Source organism: Diadema antillarum, unplaced genomic scaffold (assembly GCF_040938485.1).
Source record: "Diadema antillarum isolate AM-2024a unplaced genomic scaffold, OU_Dant_1.0 seq00001124_RagTag, whole genome shotgun sequence".
NCBI classification, from domain to species: domain Eukaryota; kingdom Metazoa; phylum Echinodermata; class Echinoidea; order Diadematoida; family Diadematidae; genus Diadema; species Diadema antillarum.
In genome coordinates this window covers 372,659-386,704 of record NW_027271938.1, presented here as the reverse complement: position 1 = coordinate 386,704, position 14,046 = coordinate 372,659, and the positions used below count along the sequence as shown (strand labels likewise).

The 14,046-nt window shown below is 40.4% G+C and overlaps 1 protein-coding gene across 1 annotated transcript in view; it reads right to left on the bottom strand.

Moving 5' to 3' along the window:
• Positions 1-14,046, bottom strand: part of LOC139743955 (activating signal cointegrator 1 complex subunit 3-like) — a 61,333-nt gene that overhangs the window by 46,538 nt on the left and 749 nt on the right. Inside the window, 11 exon segments of the mRNA XM_071654424.1 lie at positions 1,319-1,567; positions 2,584-2,748; positions 4,404-4,544; positions 5,199-5,399; positions 6,515-6,640; positions 7,518-7,671; positions 7,989-8,208; positions 9,082-9,193; positions 11,415-11,980; positions 12,887-12,994; positions 13,389-13,636. Coding sequence (XP_071510525.1) covers positions 1,319-1,567; positions 2,584-2,748; positions 4,404-4,544; positions 5,199-5,399; positions 6,515-6,640; positions 7,518-7,671; positions 7,989-8,208; positions 9,082-9,193; positions 11,415-11,980; positions 12,887-12,994; positions 13,389-13,521 — 2,175 coding nt within the window. The 5' untranslated portion in view covers positions 13,522-13,636.

Genomic DNA, 14,046 nt, shown 5'->3' with positions numbered 1-14,046 from the left:
GCAAGTTCAGTTTTTGTCTACTCAATGCATTGCATGGCAGTGGCAATTTGCAAAACATTTCATGCCACAATTGTTTCTGTTCTTACAATGTGACGAATGTTTTATTGTGGAATGTACTATCTTTTGCTGATTTTGGCTTCAAGTAATATATGCCATATAGCGAGTCTCAGATTTTCCGCAAATTGGGACTTCCCAACAATTTCGACAGTGGTTAAATTCCTGTCTGCGGAGTACAGTACTGAATGAAGAAATGTATGCGGAAGGAGAGTTAATTTTTTTGTGTTTTTTTTTATTCACGAATAACACCCTATTCGCGAAATTCACAACAACAAAAAAGCGAAATATTTGGCATATGCAGTAGCCTGATTGGTGGATAACCAACAAGGCAACATGTGAATGATTTCTGAAGTTTCACCAGCTGCTCGATATCTAGCGAAAATAATTCTTACATACTCCATAAATGGTGTTAAAGAATTGAAAGTTAAAGTCCTTGAAGAACTTTGTACATGTGGATGGTAGAAAGATAAATGTTATTCAACAGAGAAAAGTGGACTATGACTGAAACAGCTCAGCATCATGGCTGTAATTGGCTGTAGTCCAGTCGAGAAATGATCGGGCAAAAAGTTCAGTTAGGATTTTTTTTTTTTTTTTTACCACAGTGTCAAAAATCACTACTGTTGTTCAAATTTGTTGACTACACAATGATGTGGTTGCAAAAGTAAAAAGATAATACAAATAAGGACAGAGAAATAAAAGAAGATAGAGGTGAATAAAGAAAAGATAAAGAAGAAGTTAAAGAAGCTGAAGAAGAAGAAAAAAGAAGAAAGAGAAGTTGAAGAAGAAGAAAATAGAAGAAAAAGAAGAAGAAAAAAGAAGAAAGAGAAGTAGGAGTAAAAAGAGAAGACAAAGTTGAGGAAAAATAAAAAATAAAAAGAAGGAATGGAAGAAGGAGAATAAAGTGAGCAGAAGAAGCAGAAAAGAAGAGGAAGATTAAGAAAAAAACAAGAACAAGAACAACGTGGAGGAGGAGAAAGAGAAGGTGAAAATGACAATACAGACGAGAAAAAGGAAAAAAACAACAATGGAAGAAAAAGAATGAGGTGGAGGAAAAATAAGGGAAAGAGAAAAGGAAAAAATTGAGAAAGAGAAAGAGAATTGAGTAGAAGACATGAAGGCATTTGAGGAGGAAGAGAAGAAGATCAGAAAAGAAAAAAATGAGAAAAAGAAGAATGGGGAGAAAAAAGACAGGAATCGTAGAAGAAACCAACAGGCAGCTGAAGAGATGCCAAAGAAGTTGTGAAGAGGAGAAATCTGTTACCTGATGGCCCCTGTCCACCAACTCTCTAACTTTCTCGTAGCAAACCATGTCCATGTCCTTGCGCTGCTGCATGATGTTGCTGGTCTTGATGCCGATGAATGTCTGGCTCAGCGGGACGGGACGGAAGCGAGAGTCGAAGAAGAAGAGGCCAATGTATGGGCTGACGTTGAGGAAGCGAGCCACGTCAATGTAGTTGGGCAGCGTTGCCGACAGGCCTACGATGCGAATCATGCTCTGTGAGGATTCCACCTGGACACATACACATACACAAAATCACTGTCAACCACTTACCAAAAAAAAGAGTATCTTGGAATTACATCTGAGGTCTTTCATGTAAGAGGGAGAAGGGAGTCAGATGTTAGCCTTATGTGCCCAGGCACTTTGCTTAATTTGCAGAGCTTTTGCATCAGTCATCAGTAACCCATCTGAACATGACCTACCATATTAAAATAACAGTGCATTGACCGCACTCATGTATTAACCCGTTCAGGACGAGTCTGGAGTATACTCGGGCAGGTGTCTATTGGAAATGCGTGTTATATCAAAATCAGTCTGTCCCCAACAGGGTTAACTGCAACCCCCTTTTTCAGCCGTCAGGCAAAAAATACAGTCCACCAGATACTGCCTTGCAATGGATGGAGATACTGCTGACATGTTGCTTGAGTTGAGTGAAATGTCTTCATGAGAAAATGTGCTGATTTATTAAAAAAAAAGAATGAAATTTACAGTACAATGCCCAAAATATTTAAACATTCAACCATCCTACTTGTAACTATCCACAGGCAAGCTGAGAATGGTAGATTGTAAACATTAGTGAACATTGTCTGCACACTATATGCAGACATACAATAAGTATTGTCTGTAACGATGTATAAACCGCACCCTGATTTTGACCAGTTCAGTGGGAAAATATGTGTGGTTAAATACACCATGATTTATGGTAGTTTTAAAGTTAGCAAGCCCACTCAGGTGTAGCAATGTGCCATAGTCCAATAGGAAGGCCATGCTGACACAATGGGAGTTAGGAGATATTAGGTAATCTCTATTCATGGCGAATCAGTTTTCAGACATCTGAGCCTATCAGTGATGACATCACTCCAGCATGAGTTGCCAATTTGCCAATGATCAGATTATAATTTCTGCAGCACACTTCCCCTAAAACTTGTTGGGTAATTCCATTGGGGAAGTGTTTCAGTACACAGTGAACAATGAGTTGTGAACCCTACCCCATCGGTATCTACAACCTTTGATGACTCAAGCCTAACCTGTCTCAAAGTTCTGGCCACCAGGCTCTCGATCACGGCGCCACGGTCGTCGTGCAGCAGGTGGACCTCGTCGATGATGAGGAGCTTGACCAGCTGGGTGAGAGCGATGTCACCCGTGCTCTTCCTGGTTACAACGTCCCACTTCTCGGGTGTGGTCACGAGCATCTGGATGATTGAAACAATCCAATGGGTTTGTGAGCAAAGATTTGTTCATGTGCAAAGAAGACATATCATCTTTTATCACTACATTGCCGAGTATCATATAAATGGCTGATATTCAAAAGAAAGCAAGTAGTTACATTCATGTCAAAACATTAAAACAACTATTTCACCTACAATATAAAGGATTTACACTTTAGTGGGCCTATGTTGGCAAGGCTTGAACTTACAGATGTAATTTTCTTGTGGTATTTAACACTGACTTATGCATTATTTTGCTTTGAAAACAAGTGAGAACTAGAAATGTCGCTAAGGCGACTGCTATGCCTCCGCCATAATGCATGATTCTCCTAATAGGTCTATAGTATATGTGGACAATGCATAATTACATTTTCACAATATTGGCAAAATATTGAAATTACATGTTTGTCACAAATGTGTTGAATGTTCACCTTCCTTTACCTAGGTTTAATTAGATGAATAGGAGAGCATGTATTTGGGGATTCAAGGACTTTAACTTGACTTTGACCCATTCATAAGTGTATGAATACTGTAATTTTCAAGGTATGGAGAAAAAGTGTAATTTCTGTACTGAAAAGTACACTGTTACCGTTTTCTTTTGGCCTTTGACCCTAAAATTCATAGGATAATCACTGTCAGGCAGAACATGCATAAATATGTAGTAAGTTTCAAGATAACTTGAGCCACTTCTGAGATACAGTATGGAGGAAAAAGTTAGTTCAGCACTTTCCCTTGATCTTTGACCTTTGAGGCAAACCCCCGCCCCCCCCAAAAAAAAAAAAAGAGAAAAAGAAACTTTCCAGATAATCTAGGTTATACATGCATACACCAAGTGTAAAAAAAAAAAATTGCTGGCATTACATAAATATGAGGGAAATAGTGACAATTTGAAGTGTTGCACTTGACCTTTGACCCTATGAACCCTAGATTCTCTAGATAATAACTGCCAGTCAGTACATGTTTATATACTATGTTCCATGAAGATACCTTGAACAATTTCCAAGGTACGGAGAAAAAAAGCGAAGTTTTAATATTTTAACTTGACCTTTTGACCTTTGACCTTTGACCTCATGACCCAAAACTTTCACAAGAGAATCTTAATTGGGTAATACATGTATACACTAAGTTTCAAGAAAATATATCTTCAGGCATTGCATAGATATGGAGGAAATAGTGAAATTTTACGTATTTGACCTTGACCTTTTGACCTTTGACCTTGACCATGTGCACCCAAAAGTTGATAGGCACAACTTCACCCCCTAATACACATACATGCCAAGTTTCATTAGGATACCTTAAAAGGTTTTGATAGTTACCCTGTCCACAAAATTTATTACGGACGGACGGAAGGACGGACGGACGGACGGACGGACAACCCGAAAACATAATGCCTCCGGCACCACTTCGTGGCGGAGGCATAAAAAAGAAAAATCATTTCAACTAATTGACAAATTACCCTACATCGACATAAATAAACACTGAATTATTTACAGTGATTTAGGGCAATTTTCCAATTAATGAAAACATCTTGACGGAAGAATTTCACGAATTTGAAAAGTCATTTGTACCTATAAAGTGCACATGAGCTAATTACGAAATGGTTTTATATTGATATGTCTGTTGTGACATTAGGATCTCACCTGGGTTTTCATGATCTCATTCTTGGTCAGCTGCATGTCACCGGTCAACTCCTTTACCAGAAGACCGAGTGGCGCGAGGCGGGTGCCAAAGTTGCGCACCATCTCCGCTGCCAGCGCTTTCATGGGAGCCACATACACAATCTGCACAGATGAAACAGCAGAGTACAAGATTGGCTACATTATGAGGCAAGCTGTACACTTCCCACACACACGTCCCATATGTGTAGTCTACTATTGTATGTGCCATATATTTAGCAAGTCTAATTTTTAGCAAATCGGGACTTTATGACAATTTCATGACTGGTTAAATTCGCAATTGTGGACTTCAGCGGAAAAATGTATATGTGCAAGTCACATTCATGTTGGGATCAGAGTTAACATTTTTGCATGCTTTTGAATTTGCAAATAGCACTTGACTCACGAAATTTCGTGAAACTAAAAACCTAGCATAATATTTGGCGTATACAGTATCTACAGTGTGCACAGCATGACACTGTCTGGAACTTGAGTGAAATTCAGTTCAACAGCAAAACCCTTCCATATTTCCATTCCCACATACAATTGTAATAATTTCCAAACAAACGTACATGAAAACAAATGCAAACAATACAAAAACAAACACGAAACAGAAACAAACAGATACAGTAACAAGGAAGTCAGAAAATACTTTTTTTTGAGATTCTGTGCTGCAAAGTTCACCAATGATTTCTTGAATGCGCAACAGCAGAGGAGTAACATGGCGAAAAATCTTTCTGTCTTCGAATCCAGTGAACATGTCAAGAGTCTGTGACTGACCTTAAATTCATCCTTCTTGATGACGCCTTGCTGAACATGCTTCCTGACCTCTTGGAGAATCGCCAGCATGGCGATGTTGGTCTTCCCGGCGCCGGTCGGCGCGCAGATCAGGAGGTTTTCGTTGGTGTTGTAGGCCGTCTCAAAGACGACCGACTGGATACGGTTGAGGCTCCTCATCCCTTGGAAAGCAACCCGACCAATCTAGAAAAAATTTCAGGAGTTCAAAACCCAACATGTATGTTTGTAATGCAGCAAAAAAACCCTCGTCTTATCATACTAACTCTTTGTGTGCCAGATTCGCAAGCCTGACTCAGTTGACGGCATGCCAAGTTTGCATATTCTGCTCAACGCACAAATGCGCCCTAGCCAATCGATAAATCGGCAAATGCCACAGCAAAATGAAAGTGTTTCTCACGATTCCATTCCTCTCACACGTAGCTTGCATTCAATGTGGTAATCGATTATCAAGTGGTGTTCCCTACTGGATTTACAAGTAAATTCTAAGTTTCTGTCACTGTTTTGTGTGAAAAGTCATGCCTCTGCAATTATGCAGCTTCAGACTATTAGAAAGAAAAAACAGGCATAGATTCGTCAAACAATTTTCATCAAAGCAAGGCTGGGCATTTTCTCTACAACTTTGCTCATTACATGTCCAGGGTAATAAAAATCTAAATGTTAGATAGATTTGAAAAGCATGACTATGCTACGATCTCAGAATAAATATGGCACACAGGGGTTTCCACCATAGCACATAAAGAGTTAATGTGTCTATCATCTCATTGAAGTTTTATTCGACAGTGGCAAATGCAAGCAATGACTGGACAAGCTTTTGACACATCAGATAGTACACCTAATCTTGCATATCCAAGAGCAAAATTTACCTCTCCTTTTCAGAAGAGGATACTGTGGTACTTCACAGCAATAGCTAATGCAAACTAGTTTGTATCACTGCAAAAGAGGATATCTTCGCGCTCAGCCGGGTAAGAAGAGTTTCGTGTGTTTTCAATTCGGCGGCAACAACTACTGGAACATATGGCAAGCAAAAATATTTGTGTGCTTTTATTTTTGCGCTAGTTTCTGGTTGCACGAAATGCGCAAAAAATTTCAACACCGCGAAAATTTCCACTTTTACAGTAAGTCATACTATACAAATCTAGAATTGCCATTGTCAATCAGTGAACTCAGCAGTCAGGGGTAATCGAATCATACATCGACCTAAACAGCATACGAGTGAAATACATTCCACGTAATGAAAGAGACTGGCCTTCATAGCTGATAAAGACCTTGGCATTACTGGTGAAAAATTAGGGACTCACATCATCAAGCTGTGATATTGGAACGAGATTCTTGCCCACGCTGACGGGCGCCTGCTCAGATGGGGGGATGATCACCTCCTCGTAGATTTTGTTGGCAGATTTCTGGAAGCCACATGGCAGCATCATCTGGGGGAACAGTGGGGAAAAACATCAGAGATGTTGAATATTCCTACATCTGCTAAACAGTCATACCTATGCCTTTACTGCAATGATGCCCGAGTATCTCACCAACTCCTGCATCAAGGTGCACTACATTATGTTTCCTGATTACCGGATGGATATAGGAATGGACTATTATACGTAAAAAAAGAAATGGAGATGAATTCACAGACAAACAAAAAGATTACTACAAAGAAATGGAGAGAATGATAGACAATAAACCATTTAGAAAGATAGATGCAATCACAGACATATAGATAGATAGATAGATAGATAGATAGATAGATAGATAGATAGATAGATAGATAGATAGACAGATAGATAGATAGATAGATACTGTAAAACATGATATATTCGCGGCATCAATTTTTCGCGAATTGGAGCCGACGGCCTTTTTTGCAGCATAAAATTTTTGCGAACTGCCACTGGCATTCAATGCATATAGTGTAGACAAGAACTTTCGCATGCATTTTAATTTCGCGAATCTTGGCGCTCGCGAAATTTGCGAAATTAAAATGCACACAAAAATTCCACGTTTTACAGTAGATAGATAGATAGATAGATAGATAGATAGATAGATAAACAGACAGATAGATAGACAGATATAAAAAGAAGTGGTGGACAGACCAAAAGTGGAAAAGAATTAACATTACAGGCCATGTAACTAATCACTACAATGTATCACTGCTCAATAGGACAAGAGGAAATGATGGCGATTCTTTACAGAACCTGGGAAACAAAAACACCTTGCCTACACACTAACTTCAAACACAAAAAGACAAAAAGCGCTTTAGAATGCATTGACTTTAAATCTACTATCAACTTTTTATTCAATGCTTCTCACCTTGGTTCCTGCTATGAACGATGAAGAGAGTTGTGCTGTGGCCAGTGAGTCGTAGACATTTGGATAGCACTCCCTGGGGGCACCGGTTACTTTCTCCAGACCAAGGGTGGATGTGAAGAGAGGGGCTCGCTTTGCATTCCTGAGAGCATTTTCTCTGACAAAATCAGACACAAGAACATTTTGAGGTGACCATGGTGTAAATCTGGATGCTCGCATGCAATCGCAGCTATAACGATACAGGAGCACTTCAAGAGAGCAGACCTCCCCGCCAGGAAGCCATGGTTGAAATGTTGATTTTGTATGCAGTATCTTCGACACATAATATAGAGGAATAACGACATCTGACCTACACAAAACATTTTGGAGACAAACAAAACTTATGATGTTGAAATATACACAACTATACAATATACTGTACAATATACAACAAAAAAAAAACCTACATGTATAACCTCTTTGGTATCATCTCACCTTTGGGCTCTCAAAAGCTGGGGGTCAAATTCCTCCCCTCCACCACCTCCTCCTCCTCCTCCTCCTCCTTCCTCTGCTCCAATCTGCCTCGCCTCTCTCTTCAGCAGTCGCTTCTCCTCCTTTCGCAGCGCCTTCTCCAGCTCCTTCTCCCTCTCGGACTGGATGGTCACCTGGGTGGCGTAGGTCGGCTTCTGGTTACTCAGGCGCTCCTTGCGTCCCTCTGTGGTATCAGTCGATAAAGATGTCTGCATGTTCATCCTTATTTTATCGCCATGCAACATTCCTGATCCACTTCGTCGGACCAGTACTCAATTGTAAAACAGGCCAAAATGTAAAGATGGCATTTAAAGACTGCATTTTGCAATCCTTTTCCTTTAGACTGGACAGCAGCATTGCCCATTACACACATCTTTGACAAGTAATGTTAACCCATTGAGGACAGACTGATTTTGCTATAACACTCATTTCCCATAGATGCCTTCCCGAGTATTCTCAGGACTTGTCTTCAACGGGTTAACACAAATGGGTGGAGTTGTACGTACTTGATATGTTTGGAATCCATTCTTCAATGGTTCTATTGTGATGGTCCTACTCTAAGGACAGGAACTTCTTCTGATTTATCTCATGCTCTTTGTCTAGTTACAAAGTTTTGGTATTGAAGACCTGCACCTACTGACTGACCACAAAATATCTGGACAATGAAGACCCACAGGGGCAACATTCACAAAAGCACATTCACCGAAAGAAAAATTTTTTGGTTATTAAAGAACATGAACTAAACCAAGCGCCAATATTGTAGGCATATAAGCGTACCTTGCACATGCCAACAGAAACACACACCAATTACTGGATGTCTGCTGGTACAAACGATGTGTCACTACTTTTATGTCACTACTTTCAATCATCACTTTTTACAATTGAATTTGCATGCCCTACAAACTAGATTTAAGGAACCTTTGCAAATTTCAGCCTATGTGACTTTACTGTACAAATTGTCTATGACAAGATTATGGTAGAGAGATTCATAATCTTCATGTAGAGTTTGCCTCCTTCGAAACTTGCAGATACTTGGAAATTCTATTCATATTCTGACCTGCAGCTATTCTGGCCAAGTTGGTCTGAGTGGCCTCCGTCACGATGTCTTTTCGATTGGTCAGCAGCTGTCCAATCAGCTCAAAGCAGTCAAAGCCAAGGAGATCGAACAGCTGTCAAGAAGATAGCAGACAAACACACATTGCTACAGAACTTGAACTGAGATAATAGTTAACCCTTTCTGTCCTATGGACTTCGAACAATGTGTATAACACAATGGGACTTTCTGTGCCAATTGGTACTCAACTGGTACACAAAGTACACAAATGGTTAATGTGCATATTGAGTATGGTGGGACACATCACACATTTATAAATGCAATATGGAGCAAGGCAAAGAGAAAATTTGAAAAATTCTACGTACATAGACAAAACTGAAGAAACTGGTAACATGTACCATAATTTCCCCGAACTTATGACCTCATGCCCTAGTTTAACAGACCTCATTGCAGCAATGCTGCAACAATGTCCGGAGAACAAAATTTCTCGCCTTGGACAATGAAACCGCATCAGAGAATGAGGGGTAGCGTATGAACAGACACACACTCGAAACCTTACCAGGGTAGGTTTCCACAAAGGAGGAGTGTCCACTGATGCGACTACCCCACCCGCCGGCCAGCACCTGCACCACCAACTGTAAAAGTGGATATTTTCACGCGACCAATTTTTTTTTACGCTCGGCCTAGTAAGAAGAGTTTCGAATGTTTTTAATTCTGCGGAATCAAGACAGTAAGTACGGGAACATATGGCAAGCAAAAATATTTGCATACATTTATTTTCGCGCTAATTTCTGGTTGCGCGAAATGCGCACAAATTTCCACTTTTACAGAAGCCGCAATACACCTACTAAGAGCCCGATTTTTAAAATCGCGATATTTTGGTTCCACCATTTACACTTTCTCAAAAGCATGCAAAGTTTGAGCTTCACGAAACATTGTGATTTTTGGGTCAGTAGTGCGCATGTGTATTTTACCTCTCTTCAACATGGTAGACGAGTGGAAGCGTGGGCTATTCATATTCACTGCAGTGCAGTCTTTGCTCACAGCTAGCTAGCTGGTTGGAACATTGAGCCAGGGATTTTTATCAGTCCAATGCACACATAAATTTGTGTTTCTTGAGAGTGTAAACTTACGGAAAAACTACATAGCTTACTATATTAGATCACATACGTAGCAGGTGTGTAAAACTTCAGCTTAGTATGGGAAAGTTGATGAAAGTAGCATCCAGGAGGATCACGAAATTTCGCCGATATGACGAAAGTGAGATTACTGTGAGAAGTAGGCTCGTCTTTTAGTACTGGTATTTCATCAGGCGACAGCAAGAACTCACCATTGTTTTACCGACACTTGTTACGTACTCCTGTATTCCACAAAGTCAATGTATACCAAGAGCAGTATGGGCACTCCCAAAATCAATGCATTTCTCGGAGAACATCATTTTGTTAAGTCGTTATGGGGTGATGATACGTGGTTGCAGAACATTGAGGTTTGTTACTAGTTTTCATAATACAATATAGTTTTATCAGGGAGGTGAGAGACCACGAGCTGAGGATCAGCCGTTTACCTGTACAGCATGTACCCTGAACTCTGGCCAGCGGCCGACGTACATTGTACTCCCTACATGTTCCAAAGAGGGATCAGGATCGTGCGTAAACTCCCAGAGCAATCCGATACCGAATGTCACGTGATGAAAAATCACGATATTTCTCCAGCTTGCTAAACTTTGCCTCAAACATCGCGATGTTTAAAAAAATCGCACTCCGGCTGGCCATTTTTCTGGCGATGTTTCGAGAGCACTTGGGCGTAGTTGCTTAGCAATTTGCACCCAAATGTTACGATTTTAGAAAAATCACAATTTTTCCAAGCAAGTGTAAATGGGCCTAGTATAATTCTAGATTGTGCACATACAATACATGGTTAATTCAATCACTGATCTCAACTTTCAAGTGATAAGTGTGTGTGATTTGGGCACGGCGTGTCAATTATTCTCTATCTGCAATGGTGCCCATACATGTTGAGTGTACCAAAGGAATAACCATAGTTGCATTCTAATAGGAAGATTGCCAGGGTATTGTCGCAGTAACGTAAAGGTAATGCCGCGCCAATTACCCTACAAAACTGTGTAGCTGGCTCGGGTAGAATTTGGCAAGTTACCAGGGCAATGTCAAAGCAACATTTTGCCAGAACTGTTTTAACAGGCAGGGTGAAAAAAAAAAAAAATTACTGGGACGTTACCCAGACATTGTCACGGTAACTCTAGTTTGAAAGGCTATGTTAAAAGGGGGCTATAGAGAATAATGCCAGTCTCATGACATGTCAAACCAAATTAGACTCACATCTGTCTGAAGTTCATCATTTGTCTTGGCCGATGTGAGCTCCACAAGTAGCTTCTGGCAGAGGGCATCCGTTGTCAATCCCAGAGAGTTGCTCCCTTCCCGGCACAGCGTCTTACCTACTTCCTCCTCAAGCCAGGCCAGTTTAGAGTCTGCCTGCCCTTTTGCTGGGCCCACTTTGGCATCACTGGTGCTGTTTGAGGAGTGGGAGGAGTGTGTGAAGCGAATTTCACGTTCAGGAACAGCAGCAGGCTCTACGTGAACATCATCAAACCCATCAACATTGATGGTCCTGTCATCGTAGGAGAAAGTGATGCTGTGTCCAAATTCCTTTGGGTTTTCTTCAGGTCTGTCGGGTTCGAACAGTGCTTCTGTGACATCTTTGGGGACATGCTGCAGTAGACGCAGGATCTCACCATGGACTTTCACCAGGTGCTCTGTGGAGTGAGGTCCCACGGAAGAAGACACAGCTTCGGATTCAGTGCGACCGATATTGACTGCATTGTGGAGAGTCCTGCACAGGAACACGGCAGTTGCTTCTACAGCTTCAGGAGTGGCATCAGCACCAGCTGCAAGGATTTGGAAGACAGCATGAACAATGAAGAAAAGATCCTGATCTATGGCAGCTTTTATTAATGCATTCACAAATTTCAATCTTGCACCAATTAACAAGATTGTGATCAAACCCATGCCATTCATTTTTTATCTTCATTCGAATGGGACAAGGTACTGGGTTGATACGATTGCTAGTCATGTGCAGTGAAGCACAAGGAGTTCTAGTATCAGTACCAACTCATGCACTCTTATGGCGAGGCTAACATGTCATCATCATTGTTCATTGCAATATGTTATAAATTTTGAAAACATTCTTATTCCTCATCCCAATCACTATAAATTGTTAAACTCTGTACTCGGTATAACTAATTTATAGTTGTTCAAATGTAAAAGTCTGAAAATCATCCGGAGGTCCCCTTTAAGACACTAATACTGCTGCTTCTGATGCTGCTGTTGCTACTACTACTACTACTACTACTACTACTACTACTATTGCTGCTGATGCTACTACCACTACTACTATAAAGTGGAAATTTTCGTGGTGTTGAAATTTTCGCGCATTTTGCGCAACCAGAAACTAGCGCGAAAATAAAAGCACGCGAATATTTTTGCTTGCCATACGTTCCTGTGCGTGATGTCTTGATTCCGCGGAATTAAAAACATGCAAAACTCTTCTTGCGCGGCCAAGCGCAAAAAAATTAGTCACGCGAAAATATCCACTTTTACAGTACTACTGCTACTATTTTCTCATTACACTTCTTAAAAATCTGACATTTAATTTACAGAAGCTCTCTAAAGCTGTGTAAACTCTCCATGAATTGGACAAGCAAGCCATCATGCCAAAAACTCCGCAGTCAGTAGCATACATTCACTGACTTTCTTTCTGTTCATGGATAAGAGCCGTTAACAGTGTTTCTCACCAATGCAGCGAGAGAGGTGCACAATGTTCCGTAATGTGGTTGTAGCCTCTGCTTTTGTTTCCTTTGAGTTGTGGAGAACGGCTTCTCCAAACTCTTTCCAGGTCAGACCTGTCACAAAAAAAAATAAAAAAATAAAAAGGAGTTGCTGGTAAAAGAAGGTTCATTATTGGCTAGTTACTTACTAAAACCTTATGCTTTCCTTTTTCTCTTTTTTTTTTGTCAAGCATGAAATTAAGAGAATTGGCCTCTAAATTTGTCAATTAGGGCTATTAAATGAATATGAATTATTTCCAATGACCCAAATGAAAGTAAAAGGGCGTAAATCAATCACTTGTGGATACAAATATACATATTTGAGCCAAACATGCTAAGAAATCTAAAAACACAAGTCAACCCGTTCAATGCAGAATTGTGAAATCCCCAAAGAGACTTAATACACCGGCCATCAGGTTCCCGTATGGAACGGGTTTGCTGTTCCACTTCCCGTCAATTGAGTCGTTACCTGGAGAAGTCGTTCTACGTGCTTGGTAGACCCTCTTCTGTGCTAAGGTCATAGACCCACCGTCTGGGGGATCTTCATCTGCAGTGACATCAGCAAAGGTCCTAACGGCCTGAGTCAGTCGAGGGAGGAGCATTGTTGAGTTTTCTTGTCTGTCTACGGGAATCACACTTGTTGAAGTCAAAGATACAGGAAAGCTGGCTACTTCAGTCTCAATGCTGGTGTTGAGTCAACTCCATCCTGTTGTTCATCTACCAAATACACAAAGGAGAACAAACAATCAAGGGCAACCTTAACAACATTGTACTGGTACTATGTAGCAAACTGTAAGATTTCACACATCAAAAGTTAAATGCATTGACCTCCCTGACACAGCATAAATTTGAAATTTTGCACACACTATGTCGGACCTACAAATCATACTTGTTACAAATGTTAAATGATAAACTAAAATAGTGCATAATTCTTTTGACATGACTTTTTTTTTTCTCTATCTCTCTCTTGCTTCTCAGCATCTACTTTGGGGTTTTCCCCTAACCCCGAGGCACTGTAACCAGTAATAGTCACCAGTGCAGCTCATGCAGTTTGGTTTTCCTCCATATTTTATTGTAAGAGTTTAGCACAATAAAAATATTTAAAAGGCCAACTTTATTGTTGTGCA